Below are 14,519 nucleotides of genomic sequence, written 5' to 3'. Positions count from 1 at the left end.
CCCCCACAGCTGCCCTTGCCCAGCTCCCCCTGGAATGTCCCCTGGTCCAAATATGCAGGTGCCTGCTCTGCAGCTCTGCCTGACTCCTCCCCAGCCACACTCTTTGCACCAGTTCTGTTAGCCCCACCAGCTTCCTTCCCCAGCACGAGCTCTCCTTTGTCTGATTCCTCACATTGCCCTTCAGCCAGCTTTTCCATGTCTGCTGCTGAGTTCTCCTCTTCTACTTTCTCCTTCTCTTCTTCCTTCTCCACTGTCTCTTCCACCGTCTCTTTCTTCCCTTCTTGTTTCTCCACCACTGCCTCCACTTCTTCTACCCCATCCTCCTCCTCCACATTCCCCACCTCTTCTTCCCCCTCTACTGCCTCCTTCCTTTCCTCCTTCTCCTTCCCCATGTCTTCTTCCCTCTCCACTGTCTCCTCCCTTTCCTCCTCCTCTTCCACTGCCTCTTTCTTCCCTTTTTGTTTCTCCTCCATTGTCTTCTCCTTTTCCTCCTCCTCTGCCTCTTTAACCACTTCTTCTTCCTTCTCCACTATCTCTTTTCCCTCCTCCTCCACCATTACTTTTCCTTCCTCCTCCTCTACTACCTCCTCCTCCTCCCATCCCTCCACCCCTCTCTCTTCCCCACAGCTCTCCAGCTCTGCCTTACAGACACCCAGCTTTACTTCCCCACCCTGTCCCACCCCATTTCCCACCACTTCAGCCTCCCCTCGGGCTGTTCCTCTTCCCCCTGCTTCCTTTCCACATCCATCCCCAGCCATTCCTTGTTCTCCTTCACCAGCCCCGACTTCTCCCATTCCCACGCCCTGCTCCCCTCCATGGCACCCAACCTCCTCCTGCTGCTTCCCACCCATGCCAGCCCTCCCCCCCCAGGGTTGCTGGAAGAGCCCCTGATAACGTTTCCGATCCTCCACATGCTTCTTCCTCATCCTCTCCCCCAGCAGCTTCAGCTCCTTCTTGACGGCGGCCGCCATGGCGGGGTCGAGGTGGGCCACACGTAGGAAATCCTCCCGCGCCTCTCGCTCGTTCCACACGGCCGCGTGCGCCTTCGCCCGCTTGAAATAGGCCTTGGCATTGTCTGTGGGATGGGGCCAGTGGGGTCATTGGAGCCCCCAGGAACCCAGGTAGCAACACGGGTGTGGGGAGGTGGTGTGGATGCTCCTGTGGGTAAGGGGAGCTGGGGACCACGAGGAAGGAGAAACTGGTCATGGGGGTACCTCTGTGGGTAAGGGACTTAAGGAACGTTTGGGGAGCACTGTGGTGGGCTGGGGGGTCAGGGGACGTGGGTGCAGGTGTCATTGTGGATGAGGGAACCTGGCTGAAATGGGACACCATGGGATCCAGAGGACAGGGGCACCGTCGTGGGCACCAGGCATATGTGAGCTGTAGGGCAAGTCCCAGGGGCCACGAGCACACTGTGGGGTACTCAGGGCATATGGGTACCGTTGTGTTTCTGGAGCAGCTCCGTGGTGTGCTCCAGCACCTCGTAGTACTCCCCCAGCTCCAGTTGACACTGGCAGTAGTTGAGCACCAGCGGTGTGACCAGGCTCTCCAGCTTCAGCCAGCCTTCCTCCCATGGCTTCTCCTACCCAATGGGGCATCATGGAGGTGCTCATCCCCTTATGGGGGGCTAATTGGCCAAGGAAGGGCCAGCAGGGATGGCGGGAGGTGGCCCACCTTGGCCTGGAGGTTCCTCAGGCAGATGACAGCCTCCTGGTACTTCTCGGCTGCACGCTGGAAGTCCTTTTGGAGGACGAGGCGGTTCCCCTCGCTGTGCAGCACAGGCACGGCCGCCAGCTTCTCCTCCTTGCTCATGGCCCAGGTGTCACGTTTGTAGGCTGAGGGCTCCTCCACCTGTGTGGGCAGTGGGCACTGAGCCCCTTCCCCGTCCATTCCCCATCACCCTGCCCTCCCCTTACCCGGAACAGCTCCATGATGAAGATGAGGGGCTGAGGTGTCCGCTGCAGTTCATCCAGGTCATCGTAACCCGTGCTGTGGTAGTCAAACATGTTGCCCATGCCGCAGCGGTGCTTCTGCCCTTCCAGGGGGTCCCGGCCCTCCGCGATCCTCCGCATGCCCTTGGAGACCAGGGCGTACATCCCTGTGTGCTGCAAAGGGATGGAGGCCAAGGCAATGCCACGCGTCTTCGGGCTGCACAGCCCAATGCGGGATGCAGCTGGCACTCATTGTACCCCTGGACCCCTCACTCACGATGGCATCGCACCAGAACTCCGCAACCTCCCCCGTCCTCATGGAGCAGAGCAGTGTCTCCCAGATCTCAATCTTGAACATCTTGCCCACGATGATCTCCATGGGCATGCCGGCCTCCCGGCTGTCATCGATCACCGTCCGCTCAAAGTTGTCCTTCAGTGTCTGGAAGTGGAAAGTGATCTGCCCCCAAAAAAAGCGTGGTGGTGACAGGGTGGCCTCGTGCTTGGCCTTGGGGCAGGTCTATGGGATAGGAACCCCCCGCCATGCGGCCAAGACATGAGGACAAGCCTGCTGCTGGTGCGATGCAGGTTGGATTGGCAGCTCTCCATCTACAGCGAGGAGACTGTGCCTCCTACCCTCAACTCAGACAGAAAGCAGCTGGTGGAGCATCGTAATGCTCATCAGTGCCAGATCTGGCTGCTTCCCTTGGGTACCCCTTTTTACGTCAGCTCCAGGACCTCATGGCATCCACACAGATCTGTCCATTTGATATGGCCTGAGGCTTTTAGAAACCCTATTGGCCCCTCCACTCCCATTTGATGTGTCAGGGAAAGGAGAAGGATTTCCAGCACCCCATCATGGCTGCTGAGCCCCACCATTCCTGGCAGAGCGGCGATGGGCAAGGAGGGAGGTGTCAGAGCTGCTCCCTTCTCTCTTGGGGCTCTGGGATAACAACCAACATGATTTACCTTGCTCCCATCCTGGAACTTCGGCAGCTCCCCTCGGCCTCCGTGCAGGATCTTCTTTCTGACCCCTTCCACATTCAGCAGGTACGTTTCCTCCATGGCTGCCCCCAGGACAGGTCCCACACATGCATGCACCCGTCTGCACCCAGGGCCTCCCCAGGCTCAGCGTTCTCCTCGAGGCAGCTCCCTTTCCACACTACAGGCATGTCATCTCCCAGAGCTGCCACCAGCCTCCTGCTTTCTGTGCTGGCTGCACCCACACTACGGCAGCCCTTTCCCCTTCCTCAGCACGCAGGATAACACTGTCCCAGCGTGATGCACTCTGTTGTGTTCCGCCAGCTGCCAAATGGAAATGCCTTTCTAATCCTCTTCCCACCCTGCCAGGTTAATCTGGGATTTGCCTGCCTATTCTGTGAGGAATTAAAGAAACTCCCTAATCAGGAGAACCTCCTTCCTTACGCAGCCTGAGAGTGTGCAGGGTCCCCTTTGCACACAGTTTCCCTTTGACCCAGCTGTGCACAGAGCGTTCTGGTGGAAGGAACCCAGCAGTGCCAGGGGAAGCACGAGCCAGGTGGCAAGCTAACAAGAGGCAGTGCTAGCCTGTCCCCTGGGGAATACAGAGGAACAGAACCAGGTTGGAGATGGTCCTTTATTGAGTCTGGTTTGCAGACAAGCATTTCCCAAATTCAGCGACAAGTTCCCATCACATTCGAGACTCAACAAAGTGCACAGAGCTGCACCACATTGACCCAGGGAGAACCAAATCCCTTTTGAATATTTACAGCAACTCCCAAGCATTTGGCTGCTCTCACAGGCCTAATTCTACAGCCAAGCTCAGCACAAGGCACGTAGGAGCAGCACTGGACACAGAACCTCTTGCACTGCCCTAAACTGCAGCAGTGACTGCAGCAAGACTTCAGCATGGGATTGAGCACTTCCAGCTCTGCTTGCTTCCACATGCCCTGCTGCTCTGGTCAGGTCCATGCCTCACTTCTCCATGAGGGACTCCAGCTGTTCCTGCAGAGATGTCATCTGGGAAGAAGGAGAAAGGTGTCACAGAAACAAAGGGCTGGGCCTCCTTGTGCTGCACAGTGGCTGCAGACCTTCCACCTGCAGTAGCGGCTGCTTTGCCTGCACACTGCTGGGAAGCATGCCCTCCACCGGGGGAGCTCCCTCACCTGCTGCTTCTCTCGCTCTTCTTGCTGTTTGAACTCATCCAGCACAGCTTGGAGACGGGTCTATGGAGACAAAAACACCGGACCACAATTCTCAAAACACTCTGTGAACGGCTGCTGGTACTTCAAACAGTGCAGTGACTCCCAAACCCTCATCTCCTGCAGTTTCACAGATTGCTTTGCCTCCATGGGAAGATGCAGGAATGTATGGTCACAGCACAATTATTTTTAACCCAGCATGCAAATGTCCCTGGCTTCCATGGTTTTTTCAGGACACCGCTCGAATCAGTCTATTAAACAAGTGACTTAGAAGAGACCCCGGGGGACCTCTCACCTTGAGGGCTAGGTTCTCTACTTTCATGATGAGATCTTCCTGGCGCTTCCTCCTGTCCTGGGTCTCCTGGAGTTTACTCTTCAGGTTGTCAATCTGTTTCTGGATGCCCATGACTGCAAAAGAGTGAGCAGAGACCTGCAGCACAGGCTGCCTGGCACCCCAATGATTCTGCAGCATTGCCACCTGACTCACCTATCTGGTTGGACCCCTCATTCTCCTGCTGCTGCCCATCAGATTCATTTGGTTTGTCCTGCAGCTGCCTTTCCAAGTCCTCCTCGGTGTCCATGATGTTCAGGTCTTCATCATCGTGATGATCCCGCTCATCTTCATCTTCACTGCTGCTGCTGATGTCGTTGAATATCTCCCGCAGTTCGTCGTGTTCTAAAGAGTGAAGAATGGAAGAGGAAGAACGGAGCTGACAAACAGCCCAGCACCCTGTGCCTGTCATGGGCACCGTCAATACATGGTGTCCATCTCAGCACTGCCCTCCCTCCTTTGGACACTTCCACCCCCATCGGGTTTTACCTCATAAAGACACAGCGGCCCTCCCCACTGTACCTGAGGAGCCATGGCCTTGTTTATGTCCTGACATCCCCGGGGAAGAAATGTCCAGGCTCGTGAGCGAACCATGGTTGTCCACTTCTTTTGTTTCATCTTCAGCAATGACTTCCCAGCCTGACAGTTGGAGCGGATGAGTCAAGGAAAAAACGAATGGGAAAGGTGCAGAAAGCCAAAAACTGCAGCTCATCACCCACTGCAACAGGCACGGCCTCGCAGTTATGAATACCAACACTGAGCCATCCCAGCCCACCTTTTTGAAGACCTGCCCTCTGCTGTTACTTAAGTTCCTGCTCAGTGCAAGGAAGGTCACCAGGAAGATACAATAAGCTTCGAAAAAGGCAAAAATGAAGTTCACTTCAGTGACATACTGATTTTACCTCCTAACCTCTGACACCCACAGAGCTGAACTCAGCTCTCTTCACAACCCCCAGATCATTCATACAGCCTCACCCCCCCACCCAAGCTTCTTTTCCTCCTGAAAGGATACGGACACTGACAGCTTCAGCATCGGTGCTCAGGAGACGCTTCACCTCCTTCTCCACATCAGGAGATTCAATGTACTGCATCAGAGAGGGGAAAGAACAGGCAATCCATCAGACAACTGGTGCAGGGAGCTGTGTGCTGCCCAGCTCCTATCCCCAACCTCCGGACACAGCTCAAGCCTCTCTTCTCTTATTCCTTCCACTTGACCTTCGTTCACACTCCACCCGAAAAGTGATTTATGCACCTCCAGAACAGTGATCCATATTTTTCAGTGCACATCTCCCTGCTGGGTTGTATGCTCTCACTTTTCTACTACTCTGATGCACCCACCAACAGAACTCCCGAAATAAGGCTTCCTATGTGCATACTGAAAGTGCTCAAAGTGCCATTCACTGATGGATGGTCACCTCAAGCTTCCCACCTCTCTCAAAAGGAGGTTTCATTTGTCACTTTTAAATCAGCCGTGTATCTTAAGGTAGTGACAGCCAATCTCTCTTGAGGGCTATACGACTGCCTGAAATAATTTGTTTCCCAAATGTCATGCAAAATATCACTCCGCTGTGTTCTCAGAAACTGCAAAGCAGAGAGCAGTTCTTCCCAGCCTCATGGTGCTGCATCTCCCCAACACCTTTCCTGGCTTATGCGTTTGTACTGAGGCAGTCTCTGAGCTCCATCTGTTGTCACTCCCCCAGCTGAAATAACAGCTATTCTATTTGTAGTGCCTGCTTGCTGGGGAAGCAAACGAGCCATGCATAGAGAGAAGATTTCAGCTGGGAAAGCAGGAATGAGTGAAGTCTTACTTCCATGCAACCCTTTCTTCTCTGAGAGCAGGAAGAGATGCACTGTGACAAAGCAGCCACAAGAACAGAGTCCAGCAGTTCTCAGCACAGAGTATTTTCCCACTTCAGGGGCATTTTGGAAACACAGGAGAAACATCCAAGGAAGGCTTTAAGTACACTTGCCTGCTTTCTCCCTCATCTCTGGCAAGGAAACATGTGAAGCAATGCTAAGACACTCTTTAGGACGGACAGATAGTTACAGCTCCAGTGTCTCTGCCTTCTGATTCTTTGGTTATTGCACCTGCACCAGTCAGCACGAGGGAAACAACTCACCTTCTTCTTAGCTGTCTTCCGAAATCGTCTCTTCCGTACATTTTTCAGGGGAAGAGTAACTGCAACAGAGCAGATTGCATGTGTCAGGCAGATGGCCTAAGGAGAGAGCTGGGTCTGCAAACCTGATCTGCCAAGAGGGAGATGTTCCCTTCAGGAACCCAGACAGCACTAAAAGCAGAGCAGCAGCACAGCCAGCACCCAGCAGAGCTGTGGGGATGTTGGGGCTGTGGGATGGAGAGCGCTGGCAGAGCCTCTACTCACTGCCATGGTTCCAGATGAATTTCTTCTCTCGGTCCTTGTCCTTTTTTTTGTTTGCCTTGGGGTCAGTACTCACAGTCTGCTCTTCCAAAGGAGGGTAGAGATCACCATCCACGGTGCAAACAAGCATCTGAAACCCCCATATAAACACAAAGGTTGCATATCACAATGCAAGGACAAAAGGACGTAAAAGCTTTGCTGGAACATGAACAGGGGCTGCCAGAGGGATTCACAGGCACAATCGAAATCCCAACATCAAGGCTGTTTCTGAACTACCAGTATGACAATACAGAAACTGGCCATGTTATACAGGGCATCAATCTATCCGAGTGTACACAGGTTTACTCAGAGAGAGGAGCAAGCAAGGAGCTGCTGAGGCAGGCAAGAACAGCCCATACCTGGCAAATATCTGCTGTCTTATAGAAGGTTTTCTTATCGATGGTTTTTAAGCTCTCAATGATGCAGGGCAGGTCCACCAGCTTGGCTGCCAGCGGCACTCGATCCACACGAACGATCCCATGGCGCCCATCAGCTGTGGAAAGCCACGGGACAGATTAGTTGGGAAGGTTAGAGAGGAGGAAAAACATTGTCCCAGAAGCAGCAGTGAGGCACTGGCACAGGCTGCCTCTCACTCACCATGCAGCTCAATGGTGAGTCTGTCTTTCAGGTTGACGCTCCCGGACTGAACTGCTCTCCTCACAGTGGAGGCATATTCCTGAAATGATTGGGCAGGGTTATGCTGGGACTTGGGGGGTTGTTGCCCTTAAAGCCACTGAAGGATTGTGTCCAGTCTAGGTTAGACATTAGGAAGAAGTTTTTCACCCACAGGGTGGTGAGGCACTGGCACAGGTTGCCCAAGGAGGCTGTGGATGCCCCATCCCTGCAGGCATTCAAGGCCAGGCTGGATGTGGCTCTGGGCAGCCTGGGCTGCTGGTTGGTGACCTGCACACAGCAGGGGGTTGGAACTGGAGGAGCATTGTGCTCCTTTGCAACCCAGGCCATTCTGTGAGTCTATGATACCCAGCTTTAAACAACACTGTCAACCCAAGGCAGAAAAACAATTCTAAAAGCCAGCCTACAATCTGCAGGGAAAGCTGTACCCTCCTCCAAGAATCATGCATTAATCTCACAGGCCCACTACTCCTTGTGTGCCTCTTCCCCTAAAGAAAAATGAAGCTGGGACAGCACTGTGAGGCCCTCACAGTGAAATCCTGCACAGCAGCTGGGGGTACAGCTGCTCTTAGCATCCTCATGTGGTCTCATGATCCACTGCCTCACGTTAAGCACATGCAAAATAGCGTTAAGCGTGCTGACAGCAATAACCACTAACGACTTATCATTTGGTAATCATAGGATGGCTTGCATTGGAAGGGACCTCAAAGCCCACCCAGTTGCAACCCACTGCCATGGGCTGGCTGCCCCCCAGCAGCTCAAGGCACCCAGGGCACCTCCAGGAATGGGGCACCCACAGCTCCATGCAGCAATGCAGGGCCTCACCACCCTCTGAGCAAAGGATTTCCTCCGGACATCCAACCAAAATCTCCCCTCTTTCAGTTTTACACCATTCCCCTTTGTCCTATCACTATGCGGAGTCAATCCTCCTCCTGTTTGTGAGCTCCCCCAACTGCAGGGAGGTCTCCCCAGAGCCCCTTCCTCCCCAGGCCGAGCACCCCCAGCTCTCAGCCTGTCCTATAGCAGAGCTGCTCCAACCTGTGAGCACCTCGCTCCCATCTCCGGACCCTTCCTGCTCTGGGAGCCCTGGGTCCGCTCACAGCACTCCATACAGCGCTTTACAAGGGCAGAGCAGAGGGTAACAACCCTTCCCTCCGTCTGCCAGCCCTCTTTAGGACGCAGCCCGGCACGCAATCGGCAGGCACACACTGCTGCCTCGCAGGGCTCTCTCCCAGCCCCGTTATCCCCTCTTTCACCCCGTTCAGCCCCACGGAGCCCCGCGCTTCGCTCTGCAGCAGTAGGGCTGTTGGGACGGAGCGGACAGCGGCGCTCACCGGCGGCAGCCGCAGCACGAATTGGCTCTCCAGCTCATGCGGAGCGTCGTCCTTGCTCTTACTCATCCTTTTTGCCTCTCGCCTTAAAGGAAACAACAAGATGGAGCCGAGAACTCCACGGCTGGAAGCGGATCCATAAAAGCGCCGGGCCCGGCCTGGCTCCCGAAGCAACCCTCAGCTCCGGCCGCCGCTCCGCGCAACGCCGGGCGGGGCGATGCCGGGGCGGAGCGCCGTGTGCCGTCCGGGCTGCTCGCAGCCCCGCACCGCCCGTTCCGTGCTGGGGGAAAGCCATCGCGGCGGACCGGAGGCACCATGGGGCCGGCGGGAGGTCGGCACGGCTTTTACGTGGGGCTGGGGTTGGCTTTGGCTTCCAGCGTCTTCATCGGGGGCAGCTTTATCCTGAAGAAGAAGGGGCTGCTCCGCCTGTGCGGCCGCGGTCGTCCCAGGGCAGGTACGGCCCGAGCCGACTCCGAGCGGGGCTCCGCCTGCGGCTGCGCGGCGCCTTCATTGCCGCGTCCGTTTCTCCCCGCAGGGCACGGAGGGCACGCGTACCTGCGGGAGTGGCTGTGGTGGGCAGGGCTGCTGTGCAGTGAGTACCGAGAGCTCGGGAAAGGCTGAGCAGCAGGATTGAACCCAGCGCCGACGGGGGGAGGAGGGACGCCGGGAGAGGGGCTGTGCCTCTGCTCTGCCCTCCTGAGGTCCCGCGTTGCATCCAGAACGCAGGAAGGGTCGGGAGGAACCCACGAGGATGCTCGAGGGTTGGAGCAGCTCTGCTGCGGGGAAGGGCTGGGAGCTGGGAGTGCTCGGCCTGTGCTCCGAGGGGATTTCCCTGCAGCCTTCGTGCACGGTGCAGCCCGGAGCCGGGCTGCGCATCCCTCTGGTGCCCGGCTGGCTGAGTGCTGGGCAGCCCTGCCTGCAGCAGGGGATGGGAACTGACCGACCTTTGAGGTCCCTTTCAACGCAGCCATCCTAGGATTGCTGAACTGTTTGATTTTTATCTCCTGAACGTGTGGGGATGTTGATCTAATTATAACTCTAAATTATTTTGAAGCCCTGCTAAAATGGAACGGAGGAACTGGTCTGACTGGGTTGAGTCAGTGCTCCTGACCCTGCCCAAACCCTGCAGTCAGGTGATGCTCATCAGCACGGCAGCTAACACTGATCCAGCAGCTCGGCTGCATGCTTGTCAAACGTGACGCTTGATTTACCCTGCAAAAAGCCCTAAGAACCTTTCCAGCAGAGATTAACTTAGAAAAAGTAATGAGCCAAAGCTCCTTTCAGCTTTGAGGACATGTAAAGGTGTTTCTCTTGTTATTGCTTAGCTGGATGGCCACGTGTGGCTGGGGATAACCACCCGTCACCAGGAGCCTCCTGTGTCCTAGAGGGAAAAGCTTCGGCTTGTTCTGGCTGGCACTGTCCTCTCCTGGTTGCACATGGGAAATCTTCTGCCTGCACATACATTTGTATTACACTGAACTGCTCTTTACTCTGATGTTCACCTGACAGAGTTTCTCTTGCAGTGGGAATTGGAGAAGCAGCAAATTTTGCTGCCTATGCCTTTGCCCCTGCAACGCTGGTAACTCCGCTGGGTGCTCTGAGTGTCCTCGTTAGGTAAGCAGCCTCAGAACCATCCTTACCTCACCTACCACCCTAAATGGTGAAAGCTGCTCTGCTTTCCTCTGTCTCTTCCCTCAGATGTTCCATTCCTAACTGCTAGGCCTTTCTTGTTTTGTTTGTTGTTGTTGTTTTGATTTGATTTTTCAGTGCGGTTCTGTCTTCCACCTTCCTGAATGAGCAGCTGAATGTTCATGGCAAGATTGGCTGTGTCCTAAGCATCCTGGGCTCCACGGTGATGGTAATCCACGCTCCTCAGGAAGAAGAGGTTTCCAGCCTGGAGTCGATGGCAGAGAAGCTGAAAGATCCAGGTAGCTAAATGAAAGGCATCATGTCAATTTCAGACTTGGAAATAACAGTACTGGGGAGGGAACAGCTTGACTAGACTGATGAGGACTCTCTTTCCCACCACACCCTGCAGCATTTAGCTTCCTGCTGCCCTCCTGCACGGTGCTCCTGTAGGGCTGTGCCCCCCCCTTCTTGGTCAGCATGCCCCCAGCAGCTAGTAATGCCCTAGGTTCTGGGTGTGCCACTGCCCTGCTTGTTGTTCTGTCACTGGGACTACTGTTCTCCATTCTGATAGAGCCTTTAATTATTCTTTCTCCAAGGATTCATTGTGTTTGCTGTGTGCGTCCTGGTGAGCTCCCTCCTGCTCATCTTTGTGGCTGGACCCCGTTACGGACGGAGCAACGTCTTGGTTTATGTTTTGGTCTGCTCTGCCATCGGCTCACTTTCTGTATCGTGTGTCAAAGGCTTGGGGATTGCCCTGAAAGAACTGTTTGCTGGGAAGCCAGTCCTGAAAGAACCGCTGGGCTGGGTGCTTCTGGTGTGCCTGGTGATCTGCATCAGCGTGCAGATCAACTACCTGAACAAAGCCCTGGATATCTTCAACACATCCGTGGTCACTCCCATTTACTATGTGCTGTTCACCACCTCAGTCATGACATGTTCCGCCATCCTCTTCAAGGAGTGGCAACACATGGTGCTAGACAACATCATTGGCACCATCAGCGGCTTCCTCACCATCGTGTCTGGCATCTTCCTCCTTCACGCCTTCAGGGACGTGCCCTTCAGCCCAGACCTCCTGCCCCTCTTCCTGCAGCAAGGCAGGGCAGACCTGCGCACGGCATGGAGGGGCGCAGACAGACATCACTCGTGTCAGCACCAGCCTCTTCTGCCCTCCGAGGACAAAAGCTCTCAGAGCACAGAAGAGGAGGAAGGTGAAAGTGTATGAGGGAGCTTCTGAAGTGCTGTCAGCTCCAGCCAGCGAGCAGCTCCACAAGGTGCAAGGTTGAACGTGCTGCATTGGATGCTGCTAGGTACTTTGGTGTGTGCAGAGCTAGCAGTTGCTTTCTGCCTGCCTTGGGTGTGTGATCAGTGTGACCTCCCACCGTCTGGGAGCTGGCAGGGACTGCATCCTTCCTGTAACGTCCTTCATTGTTACAGACACGAGTGCTGAGAACTTCCCTGCTGCCAGGACCCAGTGCCTCTTCAGCTTTCGTGAGGGATTGATCTGCCCTTGCCAGGATCTGCTTGGTTGCACAGCGGCCTGCAGCACTAACATGGTGCTAATAACCCTTACTGAAGACAAGGGCTGGGGAAGCCTCCGAGCATTTTTTTTTTTTTTAAGAATACTTATTTTGTCACTGTTAATCTTCTAACGTGGTGCTGATATGATGTGGATAGAAGACAAGTGCCTGCCCTTAAGGATGACATACCCAGAGTGGTACTTCAAAAATTCTTCTGTAAACTGCTGGTTCGGCTCACTGTTAGAATTTATTTACAGGTTCACATCCAAGAGAAGAATACAGCCAAGACTGGAGAACTTCAGTGGTGCTGCCCTGTGATGTTCTGGCTCTTACAGAGGGGATCGTGCAGCATCTGTTGTGCAGGCTGATGATGCACCTGCATACAGCATTAAAGCCAGCAGTGTTCAGTTACCAGGAAGCTGGAGATGCGTTTGTACCAGGAGCTGGGCCAGCACAGAGGGGCATGAAGGATTGCAGGGGTAGGAGGAATGATGCGGGTGCCTGAGAGAAACTCAGGGCAGAGATGGAAGGGAGAATGGCTCACAGTGGGGACAGCAGGGACCTAACAGTCTTTAGCTATTGAGGTAAGCTTTGGAAAGATGGGCAAATAGCTGTATCCTTGCAGGTTAGTATATGCATAGCTCTGTTTAACTCATTCTGAATCACTCCTAGGAAGGCTGCTGGCTACAAGACGCCCATTAGATGCTGCACACACCCCATCCAGCCACCCATGGCAAACTGTCATGCACAGAACCACTTTGTGAGGTTTCTCTGTGAGAGCTCCAAGCCACACGTTAGTAACGTGGGTCACTCCATGCTTCCCACAGCCAGGCTGTCTGCAAACAGCACTGAAACACTGCGTTTCAGAAGGTGAGTTAATAGGTGCTGGTTGTTTTTCCAGTTAGAAGCTCTGTGTAATTTCCAAGGGGCAAAAGTCCAGAAGACACAGCCGCAGGCTGCCCTCCAGTAATCCCCACAAATAAAGGTGCAGGTAGTTACAAAGCAGCTGGCTATATTTTTCCTGTAGTTGGGCTCTCTGTAGAAACTACACAAGGAAGCAGGTTCTGTTAACCCTTAAGGTAGGAAGGGGAAAGGCCACAAACGTGAGCTTTGATTCATAGGACCAAATATGTTGAGCAACAAATCAGAATTCACAGCAGGTTGCCTACCCAGAAGACAATTATTCCCCTTCTCTTCTAATTTTGCAAATAAATAAAATCACCGTGAAGGAGAAGGAATTACAAGAATGCCATATTTCCATTTTTCAGTGATCATCTACCTGAACAAAGGAGAATTTCGTGTTAAAAATTTCACCCACTTAATATTTATTACATTGACTGAGAGAAAGCAATGAATGGAGCAAGTCAGTATCGAGAGAGCCGTGCTGCAATTTGAAAGTTTGTCACTTGGCCACATGAAAGACTTTGGGGAAGCCTTGAAATGTCTTCCAGCAGTGACACTGCCAGGGATGTTCACCATGCCCAGCAGCTCTCCTCTTTAGGGGTGCCTGTGCTGGTGCAGTCCTGCTGCTCTCCTGCACAGCCATGGGGACTGCGCAGTGGGTTGGTTTTGTGCAATGGAGGTGTGTGCAGCACTGTTTTAAGGCAGCAGTGGCATGCTTAGTGCTGGGAGCAACCCCACCACCACCACCTCATGCATGACACCTGCAGCCCCTGTGTCCCAGTGTGAAGATGCTTCCTGGTGATTGGGGATGGGCGCAGCACCACACCGCGCTGAAGAGCGGGTGGATCTGTTATGGGCTCTCATCTGGCTGGCTGCAGCTTTCACAAAACCGTCATTTAATTAAACCCTGCGCCCTGGAGCTGACCTCGGCTTGTCGGGGCAGCAGAGGGATGGGCGCAGGGTGCAGCAGGGCCGTCCCACCCCCCGTTTTTGGGGCCGCTCAGTCGGACAGGCTCTCTGAGAAGGCCGATTTGGATTTCTGCGTCTGTTCCAGCCGGTTCAGGATGAACTGACTGGTGTCGATGAAACGCTCCACGCAGTTCACGAAGCACGTCTCAGCCCGGCTGTCCAGCTTCGGCCCGGGCTTGTCCATGCACTTCTCCTGTGGAGCAGTGGCTGCATTGGATCCGGGGGTGCAGCACTGCGCCCACTATTCCCCCCTTCAAACTCCCGCTCTTCCACCTCAGCCTCCCCTCCCCGGAACAACCCCTGGAGCTCTCCTCGAATCCCAAACCCCGAGGTAGAGGGCTTTCGCCGTGCCCCCATCCCCCTCCTCCCCACAGGATGAGGCCCGGCCCACCCCACCCCACCGCCTCCTTAGGTTAACCGGAGCCGCTGCGCCCTCCCGCCCTCCCAGCTCTCGCCGTACCCAGCAGAGCTCGGTCATCTGGTGCACCAGCTGCTGGAACCGCTGTTTCTGAGTCTCCACCTCGATGAAGCGCTGGAGCTGCGGGTCGGCTCCCCCCAGCCCGCCGCCGGACGGCGCCTCCATGCCGCCGCCGCCACGACCTTCACGTGCCGCGCCGCACTGCGACCGCGCATGCGTACGCCCGCCCCCTTACTTCCGCCCGCCCTCCCCTTACTTCCGCC

The 14,519-nt window shown here is 54.9% G+C and overlaps 4 protein-coding genes across 5 annotated transcripts; 1 reads left to right on the top strand and 3 right to left on the bottom strand.

Moving 5' to 3' along the window:
* Positions 1–658: 658 nt before the first annotated feature.
* On the bottom strand, positions 659–2,993 carry LOC125699921 (aryl-hydrocarbon-interacting protein-like 1). The gene is made up of 7 exons (XM_048959967.1): positions 2,898–2,993; positions 2,209–2,388; positions 1,917–2,105; positions 1,675–1,851; positions 1,441–1,582; positions 828–1,075; positions 659–784 (listed from the first exon to the last, which is right to left on the bottom strand). The coding sequence occupies exons 1-7, from the start codon at positions 2,991–2,993 to the stop codon at positions 659–661; spliced, it is 1,158 nt and encodes a 385-aa protein (XP_048815924.1).
* Positions 2,994–3,529: 536 nt separating this feature from the next.
* On the bottom strand, positions 3,530–9,034 carry TAF7L (TATA-box binding protein associated factor 7 like). Its single transcript, XM_048959603.1, has 11 exons — positions 8,824–9,034; positions 7,454–7,532; positions 7,216–7,349; positions 6,821–6,947; positions 6,560–6,618; positions 5,452–5,524; positions 4,962–5,078; positions 4,596–4,784; positions 4,404–4,516; positions 4,073–4,132; positions 3,530–3,926 (listed from the first exon to the last, which is right to left on the bottom strand). The coding sequence occupies exons 1-11, from the start codon at positions 8,887–8,889 to the stop codon at positions 3,882–3,884; spliced, it is 1,062 nt and encodes a 353-aa protein (XP_048815560.1). The 5' UTR covers positions 8,890–9,034; the 3' UTR covers positions 3,530–3,881.
* A 101-nt stretch (positions 9,035–9,135) lies between these two features.
* LOC125699748 (magnesium transporter NIPA2-like) lies at positions 9,136–11,683 on the top strand. Of its 2 annotated transcripts, XM_048959599.1 has the most exons (5): positions 9,136–9,274; positions 9,356–9,412; positions 10,344–10,434; positions 10,588–10,748; positions 11,046–11,683. In XM_048959599.1, exons 1-5 carry the CDS (start codon positions 9,136–9,138, stop codon positions 11,669–11,671), a joined length of 1,074 nt encoding a protein of 357 aa, XP_048815556.1. In that variant the 3' UTR covers positions 11,672–11,683. The 2 variants fall into 2 exon arrangements, with proteins under 2 accessions (XP_048815556.1, XP_048815559.1); XM_048959602.1 differs by lacking the exon at positions 9,356–9,412.
* Positions 11,684–11,764: 81 nt separating this feature from the next.
* On the bottom strand, positions 11,765–14,487 carry TIMM8A (translocase of inner mitochondrial membrane 8A). The gene is made up of 2 exons (XM_048959604.1): positions 14,299–14,487; positions 11,765–14,031 (listed from the first exon to the last, which is right to left on the bottom strand). The coding sequence occupies exons 1-2, from the start codon at positions 14,419–14,421 to the stop codon at positions 13,870–13,872; spliced, it is 285 nt and encodes a 94-aa protein (XP_048815561.1). The 5' UTR covers positions 14,422–14,487; the 3' UTR covers positions 11,765–13,869.
* Positions 14,488–14,519: the final 32 nt, after the last annotated feature.

This window comes from Lagopus muta, chromosome 13, assembly GCF_023343835.1.
Source record: "Lagopus muta isolate bLagMut1 chromosome 13, bLagMut1 primary, whole genome shotgun sequence".
Lineage (NCBI taxonomy): Eukaryota > Metazoa > Chordata > Aves > Galliformes > Phasianidae > Lagopus > Lagopus muta.
The sequence above is the reverse complement of the archived record's forward strand: the minus strand, read 5'-3'. Positions and strand labels throughout refer to the sequence as shown.

Excerpts from the sequence above, each read along its gene's own strand:
- TIMM8A (XM_048959604.1), bottom strand. The coding sequence starts at position 14,421 with ATGGAGGCGCCGTCCGGCGGCGGGCTGGGGGGAGCCGACCCGCAGCTC. Across the intron at positions 14,032-14,298 it reads AGATGACCGAGCTCTGCTGG|GAGAAGTGCATGGACAAGCC; the intron begins GTACGGCGAGAG and ends ACTGCTCCACAG.
- LOC125699921 (XM_048959967.1), bottom strand. The coding sequence starts at position 2,993 with ATGGAGGAAACGTACCTGCTGAATGTGGAAGGGGTCAGAAAGAAGATC. Across the intron at positions 1,076-1,440 it reads GCTGCTCCAGAAACACAACG|ACAATGCCAAGGCCTATTTC; the intron begins GTACCCATATGC and ends CCCATCCCACAG. Across the intron at positions 785-827 it reads GTGGGAAGCAGCAGGAGGAG|TCGGGGCTGGTGAAGGAGAA; the intron begins GTTGGGTGCCAT and ends GAATGGGAGAAG.
- TAF7L (XM_048959603.1), bottom strand. The coding sequence starts at position 8,889 with ATGAGTAAGAGCAAGGACGACGCTCCGCATGAGCTGGAGAGCCAATTC. Across the intron at positions 7,533-8,823 it reads TCGTGCTGCGGCTGCCGCCG|GAATATGCCTCCACTGTGAG; the intron begins GTGAGCGCCGCT and ends CAATCATTTCAG. Across the intron at positions 6,619-6,820 it reads ATTCATCTGGAACCATGGCA|TTACTCTTCCCCTGAAAAAT; the intron begins GTGAGTAGAGGC and ends GCTCTGTTGCAG.
- LOC125699748 (XM_048959599.1), top strand. The coding sequence starts at position 9,136 with ATGGGGCCGGCGGGAGGTCGGCACGGCTTTTACGTGGGGCTGGGGTTG. Across the intron at positions 9,275-9,355 it reads CCGCGGTCGTCCCAGGGCAG|GGCACGGAGGGCACGCGTAC; the intron begins GTACGGCCCGAG and ends TTCTCCCCGCAG. Across the intron at positions 10,435-10,587 it reads GCTCTGAGTGTCCTCGTTAG|TGCGGTTCTGTCTTCCACCT; the intron begins GTAAGCAGCCTC and ends TTGATTTTTCAG.